Consider the following 12042-nt stretch of genomic DNA (forward strand, 5'->3'; position numbering starts at 1 on the left):
TAACATCAACATATTTGCATCTGTTCCAAAGAAGTTACAAAAAGCTTGGCATAAGATAGAGCTTCTTCCCAGCCCTTCTTTCTAAGGGCTTGTTAAAACATTCCTAGAAGTCACTTGGAAGTCACGATAGACAAGTTTCCATACCTGGAGTAAAGCAGCAGCATCAAACTGTACCGACGCAAAAAGCTGGTCTGGCAGCCACCAGATGAAAATACACAACCTTTGTCATAGAAAACTGTGCCTGAAGAATGGGAGGGAGGCTTGAATCTACTTTTTTAAGTCTCAGAGTCACTGAAAACCCATGATAGCAGATGTAGGATGTCAGGAAAAGTATCCTGGATTTCTGAGATGCATTTGGCATTTCCATGATTCAAACACAGCACTGCATATTCACCATCTAGCCTTCCTTATCAGTAAGACACTTTAGCCAGTAACAGTTCTTCTAAAAGGCATTTTCATTTACTTTCCCCTACAACACTTCAAATCTGGCCCATATCTGCTGCATATACTCTTTTTTTGTTTTTGTAATGATGAACTAGAATTCAACTTCATAATAAAATTTAAATTTTAGAAACACTAACAGCTTGATTTACAATAATTTGTCTATCTTCTATCAGCACTAATTGTGCAACGTGGAAAATAATTCAGTTCTACAACTGTAACCAGAAGCAGTAATAATAATGAAATTCCAAATTAAAAGTAACATACCAGATGCACCCTGCCCACCTAAACCAGACAGTAAAACCAGAGTCAGCTTTTTCTCTTTACAATCCCTAATTATGCCTGAGACAACATCTGTCCTCACATGGTGGTGACCAGAAGCTGGTGTTTTCCTGAGGATGTCTTTTTTCCTGTCTGGAAATGTTATTTGTGTGAAATATGAAGATTTTGGATTAATTCCAAGATTTCCCCACATTAAGAGGTCAGCCAGACCTTAGCCCTTCAGTGCTTATCAGCCTGTAACGTAACAGCATGACTGGCCCTAGCGCAGCCCCATGCAGCAGGATCTGTAGGTAACAGGCAGGTTGCCTCTGTACCACACTGTGTCGGCTTCCCCAGTGGCAGCCTCTTTAAAACACACAATCAGATCAAGCCTGCTTACTTGTTTATGACAAAATCTTACTCTTGCTATAAATTAGCACCCATACTTGAAGTCAGATCCACTCAGTTGTGTTGCCCATGTCCTGGACTGAAGGACTGCATTTTTACTCCAGTACTGTATTTGCCTCACTTTTGAGAGATTACTTTGATAATTAAAGCCCATTTTTCCTTTTCAAATTAACAGCTAGAATATCTTATTTCAGCATTATTTATAGCACATTATAGCTCACGTCCTTTCAAATTTATAGGCAACACTGCACTTTCAAATTTAAAAAAATTACAAAGAAACAGCTGCAATCTTCACTTGATAACATTTATTCAATATTTTCTGAAATAAGCAAGAAATTTAAGAAGCCCATAAGCAATCAAATACAGCCACAAAACCCCCATACTGATCCTAAATAAGAAGCACTATGAGAAATACACAATAGTTCATGAAACGATACTGTACATCAACAACCTTTAGGAAACAAACAACTCAAACCATATGCTTAGTTTACTCACAATATAAAAAACTTTAACCTTTAAAGAAAAATATAGATTCAGTCCAATTGTAGGATCCAATCCCATGTCCACTGAAGTCAATAGAAGTTCTCTGATTGATTTCAATGTTTAAAGGATCATGCCCTTACTTTGCCTCAAGAGGCACTTTAATTATTATACAAGGCCTAGCCTGAATACTATTACAAAAATGTCAAACATCAACTCAAGAGTATGTTTCAGCAACTTTCAGGAAATAATGGAGAAATAGGTTACCTATCCATGCATGGAATAAGGCAAAAGCTAATTCATTCAGATTAGGAATAATAATTTGTACTAGTTTCTTTTTCACAACACAAACATTTTAGACTTTTTTAATTAATGGATATATTATATATCATATTATGCTTCACATTTTTCCTACCTCTACTGAGAAAGCTGGCACTGACATGTCATAAAGAACTCCTCATTAATTACTGTTTTCTGTTCTGTAACAACCACAAGAAACTCATCTGGGTTTAGTAATAGTGTCTACCAAGAAAAAAGCACACACTATCATAAGCTTATAGTTTATAGAGAGCCCAAGGTACATTAAAATGTAATTAATGAAGTTCACAAATTCGGTTTTAAAATATTTTTCCAAACTAAAAGCTGCAGAAAATTGGTTCTTAAATATTCTACAGAAAATTCTGAAGCATCTAATGGTTTAAATTACTTATGCTTTCTTCTTAAAAATATTTAAATTAGGTTAGTAGCCCATCCTTTTGAAAAATAATCCAAAAAAGATACACTAGGTTACAAATCTTTTGTCTTAATCAGTGTAACCAAAGGTTTGTCATCTGGGCTGTAATCTTCATAAGCAATGGGGGTTGCATCATACATTGCAGGTCGGGATTTCTTGCCAAACCTGGAAACAAAAGAAAGCATCAAATTAAAAGACAAATAAATAATTAAGCCTTCTTGCAAACAAGAAACAGGTTCCATATCAAAGGCTACAGGAATAACTGCTGCAGAATTCAGCACTATCAGAATATGGAAAGACTAACTAAAGGCAAGACTGAAACCGGTAGAGTCCCAGTGAGGCACCAATTTTATTACAGACCCTGCTCCAGCAACCAATATTAACCTCAGGTCATGTATACTTACAAAAAATAAGCAACAAAAAACTATGTGACATTGGCATTTGGCAGTGCACCAGTTGTGCACTGAATTGAGTTACAAGGTGTAGACAAAGCATTTAAAAAATGAAGTCTTTGTTCACCTGAGATCCACTTGAGAAGCACATTTAAGTTATCAGCGTGTTGCACACTATTTGCAGCACTGAAAAACACTAATGGCAGCTGCAGTGCCACACAAACACACTAATCCTGCAAAGGTTCACAAGCAACAGAACCCCACCAGCAGCACACTCCACCTGGGTGACCAACACAGGCTGTACCTGTGCATCACCATGCCTGCATCGTTCTGGCCACGGTGCTGGCACATCCAGAACTCCTTTTGGTGCCTTAGCACTGCATGAACAGTCTTTCACCCTTCTGATCAGTTATTAAACACAAAGATAGTGCTAAGACTGCAATCTGAAAGTGGAAAAATGCTAACATGATCTGACTACAATTTTAGAAGCTTTAAATAACAAAAAGGATCATGGGAAAATGCAGAAAAAAGGGTTGCCTGCTTTCTTTATGAACCTGATGCAGACAAAATATTAGCACAGAAACAGAAAAACTTATTTATGTAGCAATCTACACAAAGGGATGTTTTTGCCTCCTTAGGTACCTTAAGTCTATATTAATTTAAGCTGTGCACACAGGAAGGTGAGATTCAGAGAACTTGGATTTTGAGGATAACATCTGGACCAAAATTAACTTAATTTTCTTCCAAGATTTTTATGCAACTTCCTGACTGGTCCAATTCAATTCTTGTCTGTTTTCAGTGATCTAGAAATGTTAACAAAACTAAAATGGCTGGAAGCATTACGATCTATATAGTGGTAATTTCATTTTTCCAAGTACTTCAACTGTGAATAAGGCCATGCTAGATAAATTTCTATGCTTTAATGTCTACTTTCTTCTACAGTTTACTCTAACCAATAGAGACAGGCCACATTCACTCATCAGGATAAACCTGATTTTCTGTAAATGAGATAAAGTTTCAAGAATCAAATGAAGGAATCCAGTTAAGGCATCTTACTGAATCAGAAGCAGCAATGAAGCCTGAATCATCTCTCTCAAAGGTTTAAAGGGAACAGCTTCTTCATAGATACAAATGATGATGAACATTCTCCGGTGACTTAAATCAAATTTTGCCCTTTCTGACAGGTAGAGAACACATGGCTTCTTGCACATGGTGAAACAGTACAAAATCTGTTCTCTTGTGTAGGTCAGGGTTGACATGTGCCCCTAATTAGAAAACGCTGAGAAAAGACCACAGCACATGTGCTGGTTGTTTGTGGCCTGGCTGGGACATCCAGCTGGTAGACCACATTGCTTTGATCCAGCGATTCAGAAGCCAGTCCTTTCTCATAACACTAAACAGAGTGAACACAAACCTTGGAGGTCTCAAAACAGAACTGTTAAATGGAAACCTTAGTTCAATAGGCGTGTATCTAGTAGGATTGCTAAAGGATGCTAATTTTATCCATTAACTGAAGACATAAAAGAAAACATAAAGCAGTTATCAATACGATCAGCAAGATACAATGATTCAAGTGAAAAACCATGGGTTCCTGCTACTGAGTGTACTGCATCAATTAATAGGTGGCTTACAAAAAAAGCACATACAAACAAATGAAAAAAGATTTTTTCCAGTGCAAACCAATACAAGATTATTCACCTAACAAAGAATCTATGCCAGATGGGGCAATCTCAACCTTGGGAAACACTGAGTGTGGAAAAATCCTAAAGGAATGTGATGGATAATCAGTTTAACATTAGCTTTAGTGCCACACTGGGTCTAAGGAGCAATTATGTGTTTAGTTGAGAAAACAGTGTATGAGTAGGACTAGGGAAGTTCTATGGGCTCTATGTTGAGCATTAATGCATCCACTCTTGAGTGATGGTGGAGTTCCAACACATGTATCAGAGACACTTAGAGTGGCATAGGAATCTTCACAAAGTCAGGCAAATGACATGAGAATTAGAAAATATTTCACAATGAAACACTGAAAAAAAAAAAGCAACCTGTGTAACTTGGCAAAGAGAGACCAAGGGCTACATAACAATTTTGGGGACAGTTTATATGCAGTGTAGGAATTCTTGACACAGGCAACTCCATGCATGCATGTGTATATAAGTGTTTGAGAAAGAGACTGAAAATTCTACTTGACATATGGAATGGGGTTGCCCCTCCACTTGCTTAGAAGGACACTTCAAAAGATGGCTAACCATAGAGAGTCATTAATCTCAACAATTCCATTCAAGTAGGAGACTTTTGAGTTCACTGGACAGTTGAACCCTAAGGAAATGGTATTCTCCAGCTACTGTAGAATAGGCTGGAGTTCAGAGTTTCCTCAGAAGCTGAAGAAAGAAACCACATGTTGTTCCTCAGTTCTGAAACAGCAACTGCTATGGGTAATCCAACAAATAAAGTTTAAACAAGGAAAAGAGACACCAGAATTAAAACAGAAAAAGAGGATAGCTACAGGAATAAAGTATTGAGCTTGCCTCTACAGAAAGAGAAAGACAAGAATAATAATTTCCTCTGCATTATTCAGAGAAAAGTCCATGTGCACAAGTGGTATTTTGCATTCCTTGGTATAACTGATCTATAATCCTAGAGTTCCCACAAAGTTGAGATTCTGGCAGAGGACCAAGCAGTTGGTATGTGCCTTGGAGACCAGAGTACTGGTGCATGTGATCATACTTTCACAGAGGTAGCTGACTGAAGCCTATGTCAGGACATGGTAAGAAACCAGCATGTGCTGAAGCTCATCAGCTTCAGGAAGCTTAGGATGTTGCAGTCCAACAAAGCTGCCTCAAACACAGGAACGTGGAGAATGTGCAGTGGAGAAAAGCTTAGCCTGTTGTGACAAGATGACTGAGTCAGCCTGATGAACCGGACTCTTCAGCCCACACGTAGACAGAACAAGAGTCAGCATGTGAAAGTTAAAAGTAAAGAAACTACACTGTCAGTAGTGTATGAAGCCTAATGCTAATGATACCTAGATAGACAATATTTTGACAGTAGTACAGTCTGTGTATCCTGATAGTTCGAGCATTCAGTGTGGATGCTTTTCTGAAGTGAGCAATCCAGTTTCAATAACAGATTCAATGAACTCTTACAGCTGCAGCATCAATTATTTCATTACAGTGTTCTCTTCTGCCTTTAAAACATATAAGCTTTAATGTAAAAGGAGCGTTTATTAACAGCATGCACAATGAATAGTAAAGAGACTGCATGTTCCACCTTGTTAGAAAACTATCTAGTTTTGATCTGCTAATCCTAAGGACATTCACCACAAGTGGCCATTTATGAATAATGACTGTTAAGGACATTTGTTTTCTCTTTCAGCAAGTACCTTGATGAGCAACGATCCAATTATTAAAAAAACCCCACCCCAACCTGCTGAGAAACATGAACAAGTAATTTTAAAATAATTTATTGAATATGCATCAGGCATCCAACACTCCCTGACTTGAACAGAAAGCTTGTATTTAAAGTAAATAATCTACTTTTCCTTAGGCCTCCACTTTCTCAAATTACTAATGAGTTTGGGTAGCTAACTAGGAAAGCCAATAATTAAAACTGCTGATAAGCTATTATTTGAAAGTAGGTCCCATGTAAAACAATTTGGAAAATTCAGATGTTGGTACTTTCAATATGCAGATCTAAGAGTCTATGCAAAAATAACTATAAAAGTTGTTCTCCTCTTCCTGGATTGGAATGGCCCAAGCAGTGATTGATAACTGCCTGAAACTAAGATAAAGACAATAATCTTCATACTAAATGCCTGGGAATTACCTGACTTGGCAGCTCTATCTTGGATTTTTATGAGACATCATTCTCTGAGAGGCACAGAATTATTTGGAATAAAACCATTTATTTCCATTTGCATTAAGTAGAAATACCTTTCCCAAGATAGGGAAACCCTTTATTGACAAGTTCCAAAGATGTAATCTTTAACTGAATAATATAGACATGAAAAATCATCATGAATTTATCCTGCTGCAGCAGGAAGGAGGTGCTCAATTTGTAAGATTAACAAACAGTATCATTTTGCACCTTGCTGTCTTTGCTTGGAGATGTGTGTACTGACATTCGAAAGCCAAATAATAAAAAGTATAAAGGCTTATATGAGCCATAATGCAACTCCTTGCTCCCCCACTACACTACTACAGGAAAAAGGAGTTCTCAGGGTGTGTATGGTGTGGAGATGCTGATCTCCTACTGGAAGAGATACAAGGCTAAGTGGCAAAGGAGATTTCAAGGGAAGATTTAAAAGAACCCTGATTTCATTGCTATGTTAAATCAACTATTAACATCTTTCTTTTTAAAATATTTACCGACTAATATATTTTGACAATGAATAAATGTTTTACTGTAAATCTAGTTGGAATGGTTTAAAGAGCTACTGCTCAAAGCTGCAATGTGATTAACTGAGCCTGTGGGAACTCCTCATCCATTTCAGATAACTTAGATGACTTCAGCAGTAGTACAAATTAACCTATTTAATTTGCACTGAAAGAAAACTGGAGTTTTTGGAAAACGAATGACCAGCAATCACCAACCAATATAGATGCATTTCTCCATGTCAGTGCACAGGAATGCATCTCCCTCCACTCTTTTCAAAGCATTTTCATGGCAACATACACAAGCACTCCTGTTAGTATTTGAAATGATCTTGATAAATCAAAGAAGTGGGAAAAAGAAACAAAAATGATAATTCTACCCTGTCAAGAGGATGTCAAATATAGAAACAGTACTGACTAGGAAGCAAAATGGCATGAAGGATTTTGGGGTGAGGAAATGGTCTAAGAGGAAAATTAAGTCAACAGTCATTAGTATAAGGTAAATATTTTTCTTTTTAAAAAACAAAACAAAACAAAAAAAAAACCCAAAACCTGAGGTTTAATTTTCAGATGTATGAACAAGAATATCATTAATAAGATATAGGAGTTGATTACTCAGTTCATGTGGTACAGGAAAAGCTTCAGCTGTATTTCCAGTTTTGTGGACCACCCTTCAAAAGAAGAGAAAAACCTTCTGGAATATGTCCCAGGGAGACAAAAAAAGAAGCTGACATGATCCAGGAGAAGATACTGAAAGAATGGGTTAGTTTAGGGAAGAAAAAAGTTGGATTGCTTTGCTTGCTTTTATTATTAAAAAAGAAAGAGAGGATAGGGGACATCTGATGTACATGGTTACTGTAAAGGGAATCATGATAAGTCATTCTTCATCACAACCTGAGGAGCATTAAGAAAGAAATGGCATAAATCATATCACTTACAATGTAAACTGGATTTTAGGAAAACCTTTTCTAACTCTATTCAACTCCCTTGGAGGTTTTTAAAGACAAATGTTGGCAAGGAGCTAGATAAAATTAATGCTACATCAGTGGCACTTCAGCTCTTGAATCCTTTCCAGCCCTACTTTTGTATTATTCTGACACCCAATGCCCTGGCTTGCAAATGCTCCATTAAAATTAAAAGTCAAAAGATTAGTATCTCTAGGAAATCAAATAAGAAAGATCCTTGTTTTGAGGCAAACAGGAGCACAAAAATGAGTGATCTGAAGAGAGTCTCACTAAACAATCTGGTAAATTAGTCACAAAAATCAACATGGCTTTGCTTTCTAATCAAATTACTTGTGTGTATCAGTATTTGCATCCCGAACAGAAGATCTTACAGGCTAAGGACTCTGCATCTGTCCCTCTTCACCAGTTACACCAAATAAATTCAGAAGAACTCCGACACAACTCCTTGAAAACAGAGGGATTATCACGCTTCAGATGAATACAGAATAGGGATCAACAAGAACAACGAGCAATGCTGGTGATCCTGTCTTTTCACTGCACAACAGCCCATTCTCTGCCAACAGTGGTTACATGCACTGCACATGGACTGAAATTATGCATCATAACAGGTTTCACTTAAATTACCATCCCCAGAACAAACCTGGCATGCCGGATAGAAGCAATTGCACTACTGAATTCACTGTCAATACTTCTACAGTTGTAAAATTCTTCATAGGCTGGTCTGGAAGAGCCTTGGTATTCAATGCGGCTGATGCGACATATTCCCACAATCAGGATGATCAGCATCAGGACAAATGCTACACAGAGAGCCCCAATTATGATGTAGAGGGAGTGACGAGGCATATTTGTTAGACTCTCTGCCATATGCCCGGACTTCCACTGCAGATCTGCCAAGAAGAAATGAAAGGTTATAATTAATTAGTCTTTTATATCCTTCCCACTGAATAGAATTACATTATGTTATTAATATTCAATATTTCTGTAGAGACTTTTGAAGCCAGAGAGATGCAGAATTCGAACCTTCCCAGGCTCTGTTATGGATATGTCTCCATGCCTAGCATTCAACAATTTTGAATAGCACTATCTTCATCCTTCACCCATCTTCTTCGCAGATTTTTAAGGTCATACAGGAACACTTATCTAACCTGATCCCCTGTACAACCCAAGTCATGGAAAGTCATCTAGTGCTTTTTGTATTATCTTATAATAAACTATATGCTCTTTATAGGCAGGCAGGTTTTATGTAAAAGCTTTTGGTAATCCACCAATTCTCTGTGAAGTTTGTTCTAATACTTTGTCATTGCAGTAACCCACACTGAGGCAGCTGGTGAAGAGCTGAAGCCCTGTGGGAAAGGACTCATGTTGGAGAAATTCATGGAGGACTGTTTCCTGTGGGTGGAACCCCACGGTGCAGCAGGGGAAGGGTGTGAGGAATGCTCCCCTGGCTAAGAAGGAAAACAAGAGGAACTGACCAAAACCCCCAATCCCTGCCCCTCCTCATGCCACAATGAGAGGTGGAAGAAGGGAGTGAAATCATGGCTAAAGTGAAGGCTGCTAAGAAGGGAGGGGTGGGGGGAAGGTGCTTTAAGCTCTTGTCGTGCTTCTCATTACCTGACTGGTTTCACTGGCTGTGCAGTGTAGTATAATAAATTAGACAGTTTTCTTTCCTTCATTCTGCGTTGAGTGTTTTGCCCATGATCAATGGAGAACAATCTCGCCCTGTCCTTATATCGACTCCTAAGCCTCTCAATATATATTTACTCCCCTGTCCAGCTGAAAAGGGGAGTGATAGAGCGACGTTGGTGGGCATCTGGCCTCCAGCTAGGGTTAAAACACCACATTTGTTAACCCTCCTACTATAATGTGTGATTTAATGTGTATTAAACATACTTTGGTTTTATTTTGAAACATGGGCTTTTGTTATCCCTATCTCTACCAGACTGCAGAGACTTCAAAACCATTACTTCAAGGCCTCAAAATGTGCTACAGTACTGAGCCCAGCAGGGTCTTCTCTCAAGCATCATTTCCCTGAGAGGTCTCAGAGCAGACCTTAAAGTAAATCCAGTCAGAAAGATGCTTCTTGTATTTATGTATTCCAGATCTTGGCTATAAATATTCTTGATTCCCGAACTATTGGCTATCATTGCCAAACAGACTGCCTGTGTTCTCAGATCTGGTTTTCTCTAGCATGGGTCATAGTATTTTTAATTAACCTATACTTCCCTCTAGGGCTCGTTTTTGGCAGTCTTTTAAGCCTATGGTCTCATAAATTATTTTGAATCAGAAATGGACTTGAACACTCTGACTACAGAAATCTGACTCTCCACAAAAGTTATTTCTAGCAGGTGACTGTTCCTTTCTCAAATGGACTTCTGCTTTGCACTGGTTAGAAACTCCCTTAATCACAGTCTGGGAACAAGGCAATCAAGCATATGCTCTGGGAATTTAAGATATTTGTAGAAGTCACCTCTCAAGGATGTTGATGAGGACAGGTAACAGATTTGAGCACCTGAGCATGAAATAACAAGTTCAGTGGCTTGTGTGGATATAATTTCCATCTACGGTAGAAATACAGGGGAATGTATAAGTAGAGAAAAAAGAAATCCATTTTAGAGGAGGGTAGGGAGAAAGGCTGAAGCTGTGATGTGTGGGATTCACCTGGGCAGAATTTGAAGAAATGACTGCTCTTTGTTCACAATAGCAAAGGTTGTCCTGGAACATCCCTGAGCTTGGGCTGGCACAGACTTTTTGTCTGCAAATGTGAGCTGAGCTTACAGGACTGACTGCTTGTTTGAGTTATCGTTTTCAGAGATCTGTAAAGTTTTGATCAGCCTGAATCACCAAATGATTTAATGTTTCTCAAGTGCTGTTACTGCAATTTGCCCAGTTGGGATACGAGGGAGAGAATACAGCTGTGCTCTGTGCAGTTTGGGATAGGTTTCTATTTCTGTTCTGCAGCACATTTGTCACACACAGTGGTTTCTGTGAGGCTGTCAGACTAGACCAAATTCAGATCCAATGTGCACAGATATATGGCCAGACAGTTCTGATTTACATTCCGTGTCTTCCATCTCTGGATGGAGAAGGGTTAGAGAAATTTCTTCCTTTCTTCCTCACCCAGTAAAAATACAAAGATTAACAGTTTATACTCCAAAGATTACAAAGAATGCATGACAACTCAAAATCACAGTATTCCCAGTTGTCATAGTAACGCTCATAAAATAGATTTCAATGTGTACCACACAGTCTGTATTAGAAAATCTTCAAATTGGTAGTTTTTACCTTACCACATGGTTTGGCTTACCTTGGTACCTACATTAATAACTGCAAAATTGGCAAAGGTAATGATATTAACAAATAACCAGCAGGCATTAGGGAATTCATGAGAGACATTTTTAAAGCATTTTTACAATTAATTGCCCATTAACCTTTCAGGCAAATTCATTTCATTTTGAAAGGAAAAATATCCTCTTTATAATTCAGACTGATTTAATAGTATTTAATTTGAATTGCTCACACTGGTAACAACAATAAGATGATATCATAAATACCACAATTCATCCAGGCAATATACACCTTGTCTAGTTGTTGTATATAAAGCCCTTAAAAATTAAAGAATACATTTTGACAAGATGATAACCATGAAATTCTATGAAGGTAGTGACCTCAAGCAGATAAAATACCTGATGAAAAAATGGAGAACTATCAATAGTAAATAATTATTCTACTAAAGAGACTAAGTACCAACAGCTTCCTTCATGGCTAGTAACAGAAAATCACAAAGCATAAAATGTGATTTATTTAGTCAAATGACTCATGAATACAGTTTATTCCCCTTGAGAAGCCTGAAGCCTGGCCTCATCACATCTTTTCTGGCATTCAGAGGGATGGTCATACAGAAGAAGTCAGTATGAAGTGTTTAAATTTAATTTCCAATACATTTTGGACCATTATGTACAAATTGCTGCAACATTATGATAAATATGACA

General features: G+C 37.8%; 1 protein-coding gene across 1 annotated transcript in view; it reads right to left on the reverse strand.

The window, feature by feature from the left end:
• Nucleotides 1-2376: 2376 nt before the first annotated feature.
• DNER (delta/notch like EGF repeat containing) overlaps nt 2377-12042 on the reverse strand; it is a gene marked incomplete at both ends in the record, with an annotated part of 118400 nt that continues 108734 nt past the window's right edge. The window contains 2 exons of the mRNA XM_084267208.1: nt 2377-2488; nt 8694-8940. Coding sequence (XP_084123334.1) covers nt 2377-2488; nt 8694-8940 — 359 coding nt within the window. The remainder of the gene's footprint in view (nt 2489-8693; nt 8941-12042) is intronic.

The sequence above is a fragment of the Gallinula chloropus genome, assembly GCF_964237585.1.
Source record: "Gallinula chloropus genome assembly, chromosome: 8".
Lineage (NCBI taxonomy): Eukaryota > Metazoa > Chordata > Aves > Gruiformes > Rallidae > Gallinula > Gallinula chloropus.